This window comes from Mustelus asterias, unplaced genomic scaffold (assembly GCF_964213995.1).
Source record: "Mustelus asterias unplaced genomic scaffold, sMusAst1.hap1.1 HAP1_SCAFFOLD_2431, whole genome shotgun sequence".
Classification (NCBI taxonomy): Eukaryota; Metazoa; Chordata; class Chondrichthyes; order Carcharhiniformes; family Triakidae; genus Mustelus; species Mustelus asterias.
Genome location: NW_027592376.1, coordinates 13,391 through 31,422, shown reverse-complemented (window position 1 = coordinate 31,422; position 18,032 = coordinate 13,391). Strand labels below are relative to the sequence as shown.

Genomic DNA, 18,032 nt, shown 5'->3' with positions numbered 1-18,032 from the left:
AGTGTATCTAACGCACTGTGACACCCGGTCCCAGAGGGGGAAAGGACAGTGTATCTAACGCACTGTGACACCCGGTCCCAGAGGGGGAAAGCACAGTGTATCTAACGCACTGTGACACCCGGTCCCAGAGGGGGAAAGGACAGTGTATCTAACGCACTGTGACACCCGGTCCCAGAGGGGGAAAGGACAGTGTGTCTAACGCACTGTGACACCCGGTCCCAGAGGGGGGAAAGGACAGTGTATCTAACACACTGTGACACCCGGTCCCAGAGGGGGGAAGGGCAGTGTATCTAACGCACTGTGACGCCCGGTCCCAGAGGGAGAAAGGACAGTGTATCTAACGCACTGTGACACCCGGTCCCAGAGGGGGAGTGGACAGTGTATCTAACGCACTGTAACACCCGGTCCCAGAGGTGGAAAGGACAGTGTATCTAACGCACTGTGACACCCGGTCCCAGAGGGGGAAAGGACAGTGTATCTAACGCACTGTGACACCCGGTCCCAGAGGGGGAAAGGACAGTGTATCTAACGCACTGTGACACCCGGTCCCAGAGGGGGAAAGGACAGTGTATCTAACGCACTGTGACACCCGGTCCCAGAGAGGGAAAGGACAGTGTATCTAACGCACTGTGACACCCGGTCCCAGAGGGGGAAAGGACAGTGTATCTAACGCACTGTGACACCCGGTCCCAGTGGGGGAAAGGACAGTGTATCTACCGCAGTGTGACACCCGGTCCCAGAGGGGGAAAGGACAGTGTATCTAACGCACTGTGATACCCGGTCCCAGAGGGGGAAAGGACAGTATATCTAACGCACTGTGACACCCGGTCCCAGAGGGGGAAAGGACAGTGTATCTAACGCACTGTGACACCCGGTCCCAGAGGGGGAGTGGACAGTGTATCTAACGCACTGTGACACCCGGTCCCAGAGGGGGAAAGGACAGTGTATCTAACGCACTGTGACACCCGGTCCCAGAGGGGGAAAGGACAGTGTATCTAACGCACTGTGACACCCGGTCCCAGAGGGGGACAGGACAGTGTATCTAACGCACTGTGACACCCGGTCCCAGAGGGGGAAAGGACAGTGTATCTAACGCACTGTGACACCCCGGTCCCAGAGGGGGAAAGGACAGTGTATCTAACGCACTGTGACACCCGGTCCCAGAGGGGGAAAGGACAGTGTATCTAACGCACTGTGACACCCGCTCCCAGAGGGGGAAAGGACAGTGTATCTAACGCACTGTGACACCCGGTCCCAGAGGGGGAAAGGACAGTGTATCTAACGCACTGTGACACCCGGTCCCAGAGGGGGAAAGGACAGTGTGTCTAACGCACTGTGACACCCGGTCCCAGAGGGGGAAAGGACAGTGTATCTAACGCACTGTGACACCCGGTCCCAGAGGGGGAAAGGACAGTGTATCTAACGCACTGTGACACCCGGTCCCAGAGGGGGAAAGCACAGTGTATCTAACGCACTGTGACACCCGGTCCCAGAGGGGGAAAGGACAGTGTATCTAACGCACTGTGACACCCGGTCCCAGAGGGGGAAAGGACAGTGTGTCTAACGCACTGTGACACCCGGTCCCAGAGGGGGGAAAGGACAGTGTATCTAACACACTGTGACACCCGGTCCCAGAGGGGGGAAGGGCAGTGTATCTAACGCACTGTGACGCCCGGTCCCAGAGGGAGAAAGGACAGTGTATCTAACGCACTGTGACACCCGGTCCCAGAGGGGGAGTGGACAGTGTATCTAACGCACTGTAACACCCGGTCCCAGAGGTGGAAAGGACAGTGTATCTAACGCACTGTGACACCCGGTCCCAGAGGGGGAAAGGACAGTGTATCTAACGCACTGTGACACCCGGTCCCAGAGGGGGAAAGGACAGTGTATCTAACGCACTGTGACACCCGGTCCCAGAGGGGGAAAGGACAGTGTATCTAACGCACTGTGACACCCGGTCCCAGAGAGGGAAAGGACAGTGTATCTAACGCACTGTGACACCCGGTCCCAGAGGGGGAAAGGACAGTGTATCTAACGCACTGTGACACCCGGTCCCAGTGGGGGAAAGGACAGTGTATCTACCGCAGTGTGACACCCGGTCCCAGAGGGGGAAAGGACAGTGTATCTAACGCACTGTGATACCCGGTCCCAGAGGGGGAAAGGACAGTATATCTAACGCACTGTGACACCCGGTCCCAGAGGGGGAAAGGACAGTGTATCTAACGCACTGTGACACCCGGTCCCAGAGGGGGAGTGGACAGTGTATCTAACGCACTGTGACACCCGGTCCCAGAGGGGGAAAGGACAGTGTATCTAACGCACTGTGACACCCGGTCCCAGAGAGGGGGAAAGGACAGGGTATCTAACGCACTGTGACACCCGGTCCCAGAGGGGGAAAGGACAGTGTATCTAACGCACTGTGACACCCGGTCCCAGAGGGGGAAAGGACAGTGTATCTAACGCACTGTGACACCCGGTCCCAGAGGGGGAAAGGACAGTGTATCTAACGCACTGTGACACCCGGTCCCAGAGGGGGGAAAGGACAGTGTGTCTAACGCACTGTGACACCCGGTCCCAGAGGGGGAAAGGACAGTGTATCTAACGCACTGTGACACCCGATCCCAGAGGGGGAAGGGACAGTGTATCTAACGCACTGTGACACCCGGTCCCAGAGGGGGAAAGGACAGTGTATCTAACGCACTGTGACACCCGGTCCCAGAGGGGGAAAGGACAGTGTATCTAACGCACTGTGACACCCGGTCCCAGAGGGGGAAAGGACAGTGTATCTAACGCACTGTGACACCCGGTCCCAGAGGGGACAGTGTATCTAACGCACTGTGACACCCGGTCCCAGAGGGGGAAAGGACAGTGTGTCTAACGCACTGTGACACCCGGTCCCAGAGGGGGAAAGGACAGTGTATCTAACGCACTGTGACACCCGATCCCAGAGGGGGAAGGGACAGTGTATCTAACGCACTGTGACACCCGGTCCCAGAGGGGGAAAGGACAGTGTATCTAACGCACTGTGACACCCGGTCCCAGAGGGGGAAAGGACAGTGTATCTAACGCACTGTGACACTCGGTCCCAGAGGGGGAAAGGACAGTGTATCTAACGCACTGTGACACCCGGTCCCAGAGGGGGAAAGGACAGTGTATCTAACGCACTGTGACACCCGGTCCCAGAGGGGGGAAAGGACAGTGTATCTAACGCACTGTGACACCCGGTCCCAGAGGGGGAAAGGACAGTGTATCTAACGCACTGTGACACCCGGTCCCAGAGGGGGGAAAGGACAGTGTATCTAACGCACTGTGACACCCGGTCCCAGAGGGGGGAAAGGACAGTGTGTCTAACGCACTGTGACACCCGGTCCCAGAGGGGGAAAGGACAGTGTATCTAACGCACTGTGACACCCGATCCCAGAGGGGGAAGGGACAGTGTATCTAACGCACTGTGACACCCGGTCCCAGAGGGGGAAAGGACAGTGTATCTAACGCACTGTGACACCCGGTCCCAGAGGGGGAAAGGACAGTGTATCTAACGCACTGTGACACCCGGTCCCAGAGGGGGAAAGGACAGTGTATCTAACGCACTGTGACACCCGGTCCCAGAGGGGACAGTGTATCTAACGCACTGTGACACCCGGTCCCAGAGGGGGAAAGGACAGTGTGTCTAACGCACTGTGACACCCGGTCCCAGAGGGGGAAAGGACAGTGTATCTAACGCACTGTGACACCCGATCCCAGAGGGGGAAGGGACAGTGTATCTAACGCACTGTGACACCCGGTCCCAGAGGGGGAAAGGACAGTGTATCTAACGCACTGTGACACCCGGTCCCAGAGGGGGAAAGGACAGTGTATCTAACGCACTGTGACACTCGGTCCCAGAGGGGGAAAGGACAGTGTATCTAACGCACTGTGACACCCGGTCCCAGAGGGGGAAAGGACAGTGTAGCTAACGCACTGTGACACCCGCTCCCAGAGGGGGAAAGGACAGTGTATCTAACGCACTGTGACACCCGGTCCCAGAGGGGGAAAGGACAGTGTATCTAACGCACTGTGACACCCGGTCCCAGAGGGGGAAAGGACAGTGTATCTAACGCACTGTGACACCCGGTCCCAGAGGGGGAAAGGACAGTGTATCTAACGCACTGTGACACCCGGTCCCAGAGGGGGAAAGGACAGTGTATCTAACGCACTGTGACACCCGCTCCCAGAGGGGGAAAGGACAGTGTATCTAACGCACTGTGACACCCGGTCCCAGAGGGGGAAAGGACAGTGTATCTAACGCACTGTGACACCCGGTCCCAGAGGGGGGAAGGACAGTGTATCTAACGCACTGTGACACCCGGTCCCAGAGGGGGAAAGGACAGTGTATCTAACGCACTGTGACACCCGGTCCCAGAGGGGGAAAGGACAGTGTATCTAACGCACTGTGACACCCGGTCCCAGAGGGGGAAAGGACAGTGTATCTAACGCACTGTGACACCCGGTCCCAGAGGGGGAAAGGACAGTGTATCTAACGCACTGTGACACCCGGTCCCGGCGGGGGAAAGGACAGTGTATCTAACGCACTGTGACACTCGGTCCCAGAGGGGGAAAGGACAGTGTATCTAACGCACTGTGACACCCGCTCCCATACCTGCACGCTCTCTGGCACCGTCTCTTGCTGGTGTCCACCGGAGCAGAAGCCTGGTGAATCCGAGGCCTCCGTAGCGTCACGTAGCATGCCAGGGGAGGGTCTGCTCTGCAATCCACTTCAGCGTCCATACCTGCGAGGTGGTTGGGAGTGGGGGGGGGCAGGCTCTGTCTTCTCAGGCCCCCCCCGGGGGAGCGTCCGTCTTCTCAAGGGGGGCTGTGGGGCGCAGGGGTGGACATCGAGACTGCGGGTCCTGTGCGGCGAGGGGACAAAAATACATCGGAGGCACGGTCAGTGAACCAAAATGGCTGCAGGAGGCCATTCGGCCTGTCCCCAAGGCTGCTAACGCCTTCAATCCAGCCCATGGCTCCATTCTGCCCCTCAGCTCCCTCCTGCCTGTGCCCCCGCATTATCCCCTCGAATCCCTCACCCACCCCTTAGTGTCCGACAATCGCTCAATTAATTGGTGGGACACGGGCATCGCTGGCTAGGCCAGCATTTATTGCCCATCCCTAGTTGCCCTTGGAGGTGAGTTGAGTGTCAACCACATTGGCTGTGGGTCAGATGTAGGCCCAAACCAGGATAAGGACGGCAGATTTCCTTCCCTAAAGGGAACCAGATGGGGTTTGTTCCCCCCCCGACAATCGACAAGGGGTCGCCAGTAGATTCTTAACTCCCGGATTTTTTTGATTGAATTCCAATTCCACCAGTTGCCATGGGCGGGATTCGAACCCATGTCCCCCAGGACATTAGCCGAGTCTCTGGATTAACAGTCCAGCTCCTCGACAGCGGAGTCACAGGTGGACAGAGTGGTGAAGAAGGCATTCGGCATGCTTGGTTTCATCGGTCAGAACATTGAATACAGGAGTCGGGACGTCTTGTTGAAGTTGTACAAGACCTTGGTAAGGCCACACTTGGAATACTGTGTGCAGTTCTGGTCACCCTATTATAGAAAGGATATTATTAAACTGGAAAGAGTGCAGAAAAGATTTACTAGGATGCTACTGGGACTTGATGGTTTGAGTTATAAGGAGAGGCTGGATAGACTGGGACTTTTTTCTCTGGAGCGTAGGAGGCTGAGGGGTGATCTTATAGAGGTCTATAAAATAATGAGGGGCATAGATCAGCTAGATAGTCAATATCTTTTCCCAAAGGTAGGGGAGTCTAAAACGAGAGGGTGTAGGTTTAAGGTGAGAGGGGAGAGATACAAAAGGGTCCAGAGGGGCAATTTTTTCACACAGAGGGTGGTGAGTGTCTGGAACGAGCTGCCAGAGGCAGTAGTAGAGGCGGGTACAATTTTGTCTTTAAAAAAGCATTTAGACAGTTACATGGGTACGATGGGTATAGAGGGATATGGGCGAAACGCGGGCAATTGGGATTAGTTTAGGGGATTAATGAAAAGAGGGACGGCATGGACAAGTTGGGCCGAAGGGCCTGTTTCCATGCTGTAAACCTCTATGACTCTATGACCAGTCCGTCCATAGCTATCTCCCCGAGAGAGAGAGAGGGGACTGAGAGACACCAGTCAGTGTACAGATATCTCCCTGAGAGAGAGAGAGAGGGGACTGAGAGACACCAGTCAGTGTACAGATATCTCCCTGAGAGAGAGAGAGGGGACTGAGAGACACCAGTCAGTGTACAGATATCTCCCTGAGAGAGAGAGGGGGCTGAGAGACACCAGTCAGTGTACAGATATCTCCCTGAGAGAGAGAGAGGGGGCTGAGAGACACCAGTCAGTGTACAGATATCTCCCTGAGAGACAGAGAGGGGACTGAGAGACACCAGTCAGTGTACAGATATCTCCCAGAGAGAGAGGACTGAGAGACACCAGTCAGTGTACAGATATCTCCCTGAGAGAGAGAGAGAGAGAGGGGACTGAGAGACACCAGTCAGTGCACAGATATCTCCCAGAGAGAGAGGACTGAGTGACACCAGTCAGTGTACAGATATCTCCCTGAGAGAGAGAGAAGGGGGGCTGAGAGACACCAGTCAGTGTACAGATATCTCCCTGAGAGAGAGAGAGGACTGAGAGACACCAGTCAGTGTACAGATATCTCCCCGAGAGAGAGAGGGGACTGAGAAACACCAGTGTACAGATATCTCCCTGAGAGAGAGAGAGAGAGAGGACTGAGAGACACCAGTCAGTGTACAGATATCTCCCTGAGAGAGAGAGAGAGAGAGAGGACTGAGAGACACCAGTCAGTGTACAGATATCTCCCTGAGAGAGAGAGAGAGAGGGGACTGTGAGACACCAGTCAGTGTACAGATATCTCCCTGAGAGAGGACTGAGAGACACCAGTCAGTGTACAGATATCTCCCTGGGAGAGAGAGAGAGAGGACTGAGAGACACCAGTCAGTGTACAGATATCTCCCTGAGAGAGAGAGAGGGGACTGAGAGACACCAGTCAGTGTACAGATATCTCCCTGAGAGAGAGAGGGGACTGAGAGACACCAGTCAGTGTACAGATATCTCCGAGAGAGAGAGAGAGAGGGGACTGAGAGACACCAGTCAGTGTACAGATATCTCCCTGAGAGAGAGAGAGAGAGAGGGGACTGAGAGACACCAGTCAGTGTACAGATATCTCCCCGAGAGAGAGAGGGGACTGAGAGACACCAGTCAGTGTACAGATATCTCCCAGAGAGAGAGGGGACTGAGAGACACCGGTCAGTGTACAGATATCTCCCCGAGAGAGAGAGAGAGGGGATTGAGAGACACCAGTCAGTGTACAGATATCTCCCAGAGAGAGAGGGGACTGAGAGACACCGGTCAGTGTACAGATATCTCCCCGAGAGAGAGAGAGAGGGGATTGAGAGACACCAGTCAGTGTACAGATATCTCCCTGAGAGAGAGAGAGAGAGGGGACTGAGAGACACCAGTCAGTGTACAGATATCCCCCTGAGAGAGGGGGGACTGGGAGACAGCAGTCAGTGTACAGATATCCCCCTGAGAGAGAGGGGACTGAGAGACAGCAGTCAGTGTACAGACATCTCCCTGAGAGAGAGAGAGAGAGAGAGGGGACTGAGAGACACCAGTCAGTGTACAGATATCTCCCTGAGAGAGAGAGAGGGGACTGAGAGACACCAGTCAGTGTACGGATATCCCCCTGAGAGAGAGGGGACTGGGAGACACCAGTCAGTGTACAGATATCTCCCTGAGCGAGAGAGGACTGAGAGACACCAGTCAGTGTACAGATATCTCCCCGAGAGAGAGAGAGGGGACTGAGAGACACCAGTCAGTGTACAGATATCTCCCTGAGAGAGAGAGGGGGGACTGAGAGACACCAGTCAGTGTACAGATATCTCCCTGACAGAGAGAGAGAGGGGACTGAGAGACACCAGATATCTCCCTGAGAGAGAGAGAGAGGGGACTGAGAGACACCAGTCAGTGTACAGATATCACCCTGAGAGAGAGAGAGGGGACTGAGAGACACCAGTCAGTGTACAGATATCTCCCTGAGAGAGAGGACTGAGAGACACCAGTCAGTGTACAGATATCTCCCAGAGAGAGAGAGAGAGGACTGAGAGACACCAGTCAGTGTACAGATATCTCCCTGAGAGAGAGAGGGGACTGAGAGACACCAGTCAGTGTACAGATATCTCCCTGAGAGAGAGAGAGAGGACTGAGAGACACCAGTCAGTGTACAGATATCTCCCTGAGAGAGAGAGAGGGGACTGAGAGACACCAGTCAGTGTACAGATATCTCCCTGAGAGAGAGAGAGAGGGGACTGAGAGACACCAGTCAGTGTACAGATATCTCCCTGAGAGAGAGAGAGAGGGGACTGAGAGACACCAGTCAGTGTACAGATATCTCCCTGAGAGAGAGAGAGGGGACTGAGAGACACCAGTCAGTGTACAGATATCTCCCTGAGAGAGAGAGGGGGGACTGAGAGATACCAGTCAGTGTACAGATATCTCCCTGAGGGAGAGAGAGAGGGGACTGAGAGACACCAGTCAGTGTACAGATATCTCCCTGAGAGAGAGAGAGGGGACTGAGAGACACCAGTCAGTGTACAGATATCTCCCTGAGGGAGAGAGAGAGGGGACTGAGAGACACAGTCAGTGTACAGATATCTCCCTGAGAGAGAGAGAGGGGGGACTGAGAGACACCAGTCAGTGTACAGATATCTCCCTGAGAGAGAGAGAACTGAGAGACACCAGTCAGTGTACAGATATCTCCCTGAGAGAGAGAGAGGGGACCGAGAGACACCAGTGTACAGATATCTCCCTGAGAGAGAGAGAGAGGACTGAGAGACACCAGTCAGTGTCCAGATATCTCCCTGAGAGAGAGAGGACTGAGAGACACCAGTCAGTGTACAGATATCTCCCTGAGAGAGAGAGAGGGGACTGAGAGACACCAGTCAGTGTACAGATATCTCCCTGAGGGAGAGAGAGAGGGGACTGAGAGACACCAGTCAGTGTACAGATATCTCCCTGAGAGAGAGAGAGGGGGGACTGAGAGACACCAGTCAGTGTACAGATATCTCCCTGAGAGAGAGAGAGAGGGGACTGAGAGACACCAGTCAGTGTACAGATATCTCCCTGAGAGAGAGAGAGGGGACCGAGAGACACCAGTCAGTGTACAGATATCTCCCTGAGAGAGAGAGAGAGGACTGAGAGACACCAGTCAGTGTCCAGATATCTCCCTGAGAGAGAGAGGACTGAGAGACACCAGTCAGTGTACAGATATCTCCCTGAGAGAGAGAGAGGACTGAGAGACACCAGTCAGTGTTCAGACAGTTACATGGATAAGATGGGCAGAGGGGGATATGGGCCAAATGTGGGCAACTGGGACTAGCTCAGGGGTTAATTCGAAGGGCAGCATGGACAAGTTGGGCCGAGTGGCCTGTTTCCATACTCTAACGATCGATGACAGCGTTAGGTCATATCCTTCCCCCTCCCCGGAGTCTACTCAGAGACGGGGATCCCACTGGCTCATTGGGAAGGGGAGACCTTTCTCCTCAAGTGTCCCAGACTGAGCCACCCTCCTCCTCCCCCCCCCGTCCCAGATTCTCCAGCCCCCGGGAAGGGGGACGAGGGGGAAAATGCGGAGAACAGCATCGTCCTTGTCAAAGCCCCTTCAAAATTTCTGGATGCAACACACACCTCTCTCTGCGGTGATTTCGGAAGTGACGGGGGATTTTTTTTTTGGGTGACGTTGCAGTGAGGGGGCGATATCTGGGTCTGTCAGTGCTGTATCTGGCTCCTGTCCCAGGGAATTAGCTTTGTGACATATGTCCTACCCGGGGACAGCTGGACGGGGTGTGGAGTGACGCTTTACTGGGTGTCATTTTCCCCACAGGTAGGCAGGGGGAGGCTGGCTGGGGAGGGGCTGGAGGACAGACGGTGCTTAAAATCTGCCCGAGGGCATCAAACCCAGAGGGGGAGGTGCTCTGAGCGCCAATACGCATACACCCCCTCCTCACAGAGGGGGGAGAGGGGCAGGAGAGGGGGAGCGAGAGAGAGAGCAAGGCAGGAGAGGGGGAGCGAGAGAGCGGGGCAGAGAGGGGGAGAGAGCGGGGCAGGAGAGGGGGAGAGAGCGGGGCAGAGAGGGGGAGCGAGAGAGAGAGCGGGAGCGAGAGAGAGAGCGGGAGCGAGAGAGAGAGGGGGAGCAAGAGAGAGAGCGGGGCAGGAGAGGGGGAGCGAGAGAGGGAGCGGGGCAGAGTGAGAGAGGGGGAGCGAGAGAGAGAGCGGGGCAGAGAGGGGGAGAGAGCGGGGCAGGAGAGGGGGAGCGAGAGAGAGAGTGGGGCAGAGAGGGGGAGCGAGAGAGAGAGCGGGGAGGAGAGGGGGAGCGAGAGAGAGAGAGCGGGGCAGGAGAGGGGGAGCGAGAGAGAGAGTGGGGCTGGAGAGGGGGAGCGAGAGAGAGAGCGGGGCAGGAGAGGGGGAGCGAGAGAGAGAGCGGGGCAGGAGAGGGGGAACGAGAGAGAGAGCGGGGCAGGAGAGGGGGAACGAGAGAGGGAGCAGGGCAGAGAGAGAGAGGGGGAGCGAGAGAGAGAGCGGGGCAGAGAGGGGGAGAGAGCGGGGCAGAGAGGGGGAGAGAGCGGGGCAGGAGAGGGGGAGCGAGAGAGAGAGTGGGGCAGAGAGGGGGAGCGAGAGAGAGAGCGGGGAGGAGAGGGGGAGCGAGAGAGAGAGAGCGGGGCAGGAGAGGGGGAGCGAGAGAGAGAGTGGGGCTGGAGAGGGGGAGCGAGAGAGAGAGCGGGGCTGGAGAGGGGGAGCGAGAGAGAGAGCGGGGCAGGAGAGGGGGAGCGAGAGAGAGAGCGGGGCAGGAGAGGGGGAACGAGAGAGAGCGGGGCAGGAGAGGGGGAGCGAGAGAGGGAGCAGGGCAGGAGAGGGGGAGCGAGAGAGAGAGCGGGGCAGAGAGGGGGAGCGAGAGAGAGAGAGCGGGGCAGGAGAGGGGGAGCGAGAGAGAGAGCGGGGCAGGAGAGGGGGAGCGTGAGAGAGAGCGGGGCAGGAGAGGGGGAGCGAGAGAGAGAGCGGGGCAGGAGAGGGGGAGCGAGAGAGAGAGCGGGGCAGGAGAGGGGGGCGAGAGAGAGAGCGGGGCAGGAGAGGGGGGGCGAGAGAGAGAGCGGGGCAGAGAGTTGCAAGAGAGAGCGGGGCAGGAGAGGGGGAGCGAGAGAGAGAGCGGGGCAGGAGAGGGGGAGCGAGAGAGAGAGCGGGGCAGGAGAGGGGGAGCGAGAGAGAGAGAGAAAGAGAGAGGTAGGGAGCACTGCCTGGCTTGATGTTAGAACGTGGGGGAGGGGGCGAGGGATTAACGCAACTCCAGACGCAAATCACTGGATAATTACAGGTCGCTGTCGGGGGAACAGAATGCAACTCGTAACCGCCTGAATGCCTGGAACAGGTGTCACTTTGGACCCCCCAGCCCAACACAACTCCCCCCCCCCCGTCTGTCCCCAGGGACCCTCACAGCTCACCCAGCCCGGGGTAACCATCGAATCATTCCCGGAACGTGGGTGCCTCTGCTCAGACCAGTGTTGGACCCACTGCCGTCCCCCCAGTTGTGAGAGAGATGTAGGTACACCCACAGTGCTGTTAGGGAGGGAGCTCCAGGATTCTGACCCCAGCCAACGTGAAGGAACGGCCGATATATTTCCAAGTCTGGATTTGGGGGGGGGACGTGCAGGTGGTGGGTGTTCCCCAATGCGTCTGCTGTCCCCACACCCCCGCTCTCCCACCCCACTTTTATTCTTCTTAAAAGTTTTGTTTAAGGTTTAAAGTTTATTGATTCGTGACAAGTCGGCTCACATTAACACTGCTGCCTCACAGCTCCAGGGACCCGGGTTCGATTCCCGGTCTCGGGTCACTGTCTGTGTGGAGTTTGCACAGTCTCCTCGTGTCTGCGTGGGTTTCCTCCGGGTGCTCGGGTTTCCTCCCACAGTCCAAAGATGGGAAAGTTAGGTGGATTGGCCGTGCTAAATTGTCCCTTAGTGTCCAAAGATGTGTAGGTTAGGTGGATTGGCCGTGCTAAATTGTCCCTTAGTGTCCAAAGATGTGTAGGTTAGGTGGATTGGCCATGCTAAATTGTCCCTTAGTGTCCAAAGATGTGTAGGTTAGGTGGATTGGCCATGCTAAATTGTCCCTTAGTGCCCAAAGATGTGTAGGTTAGGTGGATTGGCCATGCTAAATTGCCCCTTAGTGTCCAAAGATGGGAAAGTTAGGTGGATTGGCCATGCTAAATTGCCCCTTAGTGTCCAAAGATGGGAAAGTTAGGTGGATTGGCCATGCTAAATTGCCCCTTAGTGTCCAAAGATGGGAAAGTTAGGTGGATTGGCCATGCTAAATTGCCCCTTAGTGTCCAAAGATGTGTAGGTTAGGTGGATTGGCCGTGCTAAATTGTCCCTTAGTGTCCAAAGATGTGTAGGTTAGGTGGATTGGCCATGCTAAATTGTCCCTTAGTGTCCAAAGATGTGTAGGTTAGGTGGATTGGCCGTGCTAAATTGTCCCTTAGTGTCCAAAGATGTGTAGGTTGGGTGGATTGGCCATGCTAAATTGCCCCTTAGTGTCCAAAGATGGGAAAGTTAGGTGGATTGGCCATGGTAAATTGTCCCTTAGTGTCCAAAGATGTGTAGGTTAGGTGGATTGGCCATGCTAAATTGCCCCTTAGTGTCCAAAGATGTGCAGGTTAGGTGGATTGGCCATGCTAAATTGCCCCTTAGTGTCCAAAGATGGGAAAGTTAGGTGGATTGGCCATGCTAAATTGTCCCTTAGTGTCCAAAGATGGGAAAGTTAGGTGGATTGGCCATGCTAAATTGCCCCTTAGTGTCCAAAGATGGGAAAGTTAGGTGGATTGGCCATGCTAAATTGTCCCTTAGTGTCCAAAGATGGGAAAGTTAGGTGGATTGGCCATGCTAAATTGCCCCTTAGTGTCCAAAGATGGGAAAGTTAGGTGGATTGGCCATGCTAAATTGTCCCTTAGTGTCCAAAGATGGGAAAGTTAGGTGGATTGGCCATGCTAAATTGCCCCTTAGTGTCCAAAGATGGGAAAGTTAGGTGGATTGGCCATGCTAAATTGCCCCTTAGGGGGAACTAGCTATGGTAAATGCGTGGGGTTACGGGGATAGGGCCCGGACGGGAGTGTGGTCGGTGCAGACTCGATCGGCCTCCTTCTGCACTGTCTGGACTCTACGATTCTGTAAGACCTTTGACAAGGTCCCTCATGGCAGACTGGTGAAGTCACACAGGATCAGAGGAGAGCTGGCAAGAATGGGGTAGCAGTAGAGGGATGCTTTTCTGAATGGAGGGCTGTGACTACTGTGACGAGCGGTGTTAGAAGAGAGAACAGTACAGCACAGAACAGGCCCTTCGGCCCACGATGTTGTGCCGAGCTTTATCTGAAACCAAGATCAAGCCATCCCACTCCCTATCATCCTGGTGTGCTCCATGTGCCTATCCAATAACCGCTTAAATGTTCCTAAAGTGTCTGACTCCACTATCACTGCAGGCAGTCCATTCCACACCCCAACCACTCTCTGCGTAAAGAACCTACCTCTGATATCCTTCCTGTATCTCCCACCACGAACCCTATAGTTATGCCCCCTTGTAATAGCTCCATCCACCCGAGGAAATAGTCTTTGAACGTTCACTCTATCTATCCCCTTCATCATTTTATAAACCTCTGTTAAGTCTCCCCTCAGCCTCCTCCGCTCCAGAGAGAACAGCCCGAGCTCCCTCAACCTTTCCTCATAAGACCTACCCTCCAAACCAGGCAGCATCCTGGTAAATCTCCTCTGCACTCTTTCCAGCGCTTCCACATCCTTCTTATCGTGAGGTGACCAGAACTGCGCACAATATTCCAAATGTGGTCTCACCAAGGTCCTGTACAGTTGCAGCATAACCCCACGGCTCTTAAACTCCAACCCCCTGTTAATAAAAGCTAACACACTGTAGGCCTTCTTCACAGCTCTATCCACTTGAGTGGCAACCTTCAGAGATCTGTGGATATGGAACCCAAGATCTCTCTGTTCCTCCACAGTCTTCAGAACCCTACCTTTGACCCTGTAATCCACATTTAAATTAGTCCTACCAAAATGAATCACCTCACATTTATCAGGGTTAAACTCCATCTGCCATTTTTCGGCCCAGCTCTGCATCCTATCTATGTCTCTTTGCAGCCTACAACAGCCCTCCTCCTCATCCACTACTCCACCAATCTTGGTGTCATCAGCAAATTTACTGATCCACCCTTCAGCCCCCTCCTCTAAGTCATTAATAAAAATCACAAAGAGCAGAGGACCAAGCACTGATCCCTGCGGCACTCCGCTAGCAACCTGCCTCCAGTCCGAAAATTTTCCATCCACCACCACCCTCTGTCTTTGATCAGACAGCCAGTTACCTCTCCAATCGGCCAACTTTCCCACAGGGGTCAGTGCTAGGACCTCTGTTGCTCGTAGTATATATAAAGGATTTGGAGAAATATGTAGCTGGTCTGACTGATTAGTAAGTTCGCAGACAACACAAAAATTGGAGGAGTTGCGGAGAGTGAACAGGATTGTCAGGATAAAGCAAGACGTAGATCGGTTGGAGACTTGGGCGGAGAGATGGCAGATGGAGTTTAATCCAGACAAACATGAGGTAATGCATTTTGGAAGGACTAATACAGATAGGAAATATACAGTAAGTGGCAGAACCCTTAGGAGTATCCATAGAGGTTTACAGCATGGAAACAGGCCCTTCGGCCCAACTTGTCCATGCCGCCCCTTTCTTTTAAATCCCTAAGCTAATCCCAATTGCCCGCGTTTGGCCCATATCCCTCTATACCCATCCTACCCATGTAACTGCCTAAACGCTTTTTAAAAGACAAAATTGTGCCCGCCTCTACTACTGCCTCTCGTTCCAGACACTCACCACCCTCTGTGTGAAAAAATTGCCCCTCTGGACACTTTTGTATCTCTCCCCTCAAACCTATGCCCTCTAGTTTTAGACTCCCCTACCTTTGGGAAAAGATATTGACTATCTAGCTGATCTGTGCCCCTCATTATTTTATAGACCTCTATAAGATCACCCCTCAGCCTCCGACACTCCAGAGAAAAAAGTCCCAGTCTATCCAGCCTCTCCTTATAACTCAATCCATCAAGTGCCGGTAGCATCCTAGTAAATCTTTCCTGCACTCTTTCTAGTTTAATAGTATCCTTTCTATAATAGGGTGACCAGAACGGTACACAGTATTCCAAGTGTGGCCTTATCGGTGCCTTGTACAACTTCAACAAGACGTCCCAACTCCTGTATCCAATGTTCTGACCGATGAAACCAAGCATGCCGAATGCCTTCTTCACCACTCTGTCCACCTGTGACTCCACTTTCAAGGATAGGCAGAGGGATCTGGGCGTACATGTCCACCGGTCGCTGAAAGTGGCAACGCAGGTGGAGAAGGTAGTCAAGAAGGCATACGGCATGCTTGCCTTCATCGGCTGGGACGGTGAATATACAATTTGGCAGGTTATACTGCGGCTGTACAGATAGGTCCCCTTTGGAATATAGTGTTCAATTAGAACAAAGAACAATACAGCACAGGAACAGACCCTTCGGCCCTCCAAGCCCGCGCCGCTCCCTGGTCCAAACTAGACCATTATTTTGTATCCCTCCATTCCCACTCCGTTCATGTGGCTATCTCGATAAGTCTTAAACGTTCCCAGTGTGTCCGCCTCCACCACCTTGCCCGGCAGCGCATTCCAGGCCCCCACCACCCTCTGTGTAAAATATGTCCTTCTGATATCCGTGTTAAACCTCCCCCTCCCCTCACCTTGAACCTATGACCCCTCGTGAACGTCACCACCGACCTGGGGAAAAGCTTCCCACCGTTCACCCTATCTATGCCTTTCATGATTTTATACACCTCTATTAAGTCTCCCCTCATCCTCCGTCTTTCCAGGGAGAACAACCCCAGTTTACCCAATCTCTCCTCATAACTAAGCCCCTCCATACCAGGCAACATCCTGGTAAACCTCCTCTGCGCTCTCTCTAAAGCCTCCACGTCCTTCTGGTAGTGTGGCGACCAGAACGGAACGCAGTACTCCAAATGCGGCCGAACCAACATTCTATACATCTGCAACATCAGACCCCAACTTTTATACTCTATGCCCCGTCCTATAAAGGCAAGCATGCCATATGCCTTCTTCACCACCTGTGACGTCACCTTCAAGGATCTGTGGACTTGCACACCCAGGTCCCTCTGCGTATCTACACCCTTTATGGTTCTGCCATTTATCGTATAGCTCTCCCCTACGTTAGTTCTACCAAAATGCATCACTTCGCATTCATCAGGATTGAACTCCATCTGCCAATTCTGGTCGCCGCACTACCAGAAGGATGTGGAGGCTTTGGAGAGGGTTACAGAAAAGATTTACCAGGATGTTGCCTGGTCTGGAGGGCATCAGCTATGAGGAGAGGTTGGAGAAACTTGGTTTGTTCTCACTGGAGGTTGAGGGGGAAGACCTGATAGAAGTCTACAAGATTATGAGGGACAGAGTGGATAGTCAGAGACTTTTTCCCCAGGGTGGAAGAGTCAATTACTAGGGGGCACAGGTTTATAAGATGCATGGGGAAAAAGTTGAGATGTGAGGCAAGTTTTTTTTGAGGGGGGATTCAGAGGTGGAAATGCCATTCAATGCCAAGGGGGGAGATGGTAGATTTTCTCTTCTTGGAGACGGGCATTGCCTGGCACTTGTCTGCCTGGCGCGAGTGTTACTTGCCACTTGTCTGCCCGAGGCTGGATATTGTCCAGGTCTTGCCGTGTTTGGAACCGGGACCGAGTGGCGGCGAATGGTGCCGAACTTTGCGTAATCATCGGCGAACATCCTCCTTTCTGATGGAGGGAAGGTCATTGATGGAGCAGCTGGAGATGCTTGGGGCCTGGGATTCGAACCCCAAGGAACCCCCGTAGGGATGTCCTGGGGCTGAGATGACTGACCCTACAAGCATCCCAACCAACTTCCTTCGTGCTGTGAATGACTCCAACCAGTGGAGTGTTTTCCCCCCCCACCCCTGACGATTCCCAGCGACTCTAGTTTTGCTGGGGGCTTTCTGATGCCACACTCGGTCAAAGGCTCTCATTCTCACCTCCGGAAAGACAGCTCTTCTGTCAATGTTTGAACCGAGGGCTCGAAGGAGGTCAGGAGCTGGATGAACTCAAGCTGGAAAAACCCAAGCTAAACGTCTGTGAACAGGGTATGATTTTCCTGCTCTCTGGGGAAACTCTGGCTTGCTATTCTCCCCAACAAACCCCACACCTCCCCATCTGTCATCGGATTTCCCCCTTTGCCGATATCCCTTGGCAACGCTTCTCTGTAGACCCCCCCCCCCGCATCGACAGACAACAACTCGGACAGCGCAGCGCTCCCTCACCGCTGACCAGAAGCGCGTAGGAATCCCCGCGCTGGCAGTGCAGACAACTCCAACGCGGACGCCAAAACAAAACAGCAACAATTACTCGCCAAACGTCACCTGTGAGGAGAGAGAGAGAGAGCACGTGAGAGAGGGGGGAAAAGAGACGCACAAAAACAGAAGCAAAGTCTCCATAACGACGCCATGACCAACCAACCCGCCAATCAGCATCAACGGTTGATGCCCCCCAAAATTTGGTGTCCTGGCGCCTGACCTGATGAGTACCAGGTGAAAAACTTTGACAGTCACGTCTTTTATTTGGCGGCACGGGGGTTAGCACTGCTGCCTCACAGCGCCAGGGACCCGGGTTCGATTCCCGGCGCGGGTCACTGTCTGTGCGGAGTCTGCACATTCTCCCTGTGTCTGCGTGGGTTTCCTCCGGGTGCTCCGGTTTGCTCCCACAGTCCGAAAGGTGTGCGGGTTAGGGTGGATTGGCCGTGCTAAATTCTCCCTCCGTGTCCCGGGATGTGTAGGTTATAGGGATTAGCGGGGTAAATGTGGGATTATGGGGATGGAGCC

The 18,032-nt window shown here is 54.4% G+C and overlaps 1 protein-coding gene across 1 annotated transcript in view; it reads right to left on the bottom strand.

Annotated features, from left to right (window-relative positions):
- LOC144489676 (uncharacterized) overlaps positions 1-18,032 on the bottom strand; it is a gene marked incomplete at its 3' end in the record, with an annotated part of 50,370 nt that overhangs the window by 22,065 nt on the left and 10,273 nt on the right. The window contains exons 2-3 of the mRNA XM_078207537.1: positions 17,475-17,573; positions 4,640-4,889 (exon numbers count right to left, since the gene is read on the bottom strand). Of these exons, the coding sequence (XP_078063663.1) occupies positions 4,640-4,767 (128 nt within the window). The remainder of the gene's footprint in view (positions 1-4,639; positions 4,890-17,474; positions 17,574-18,032) is intronic.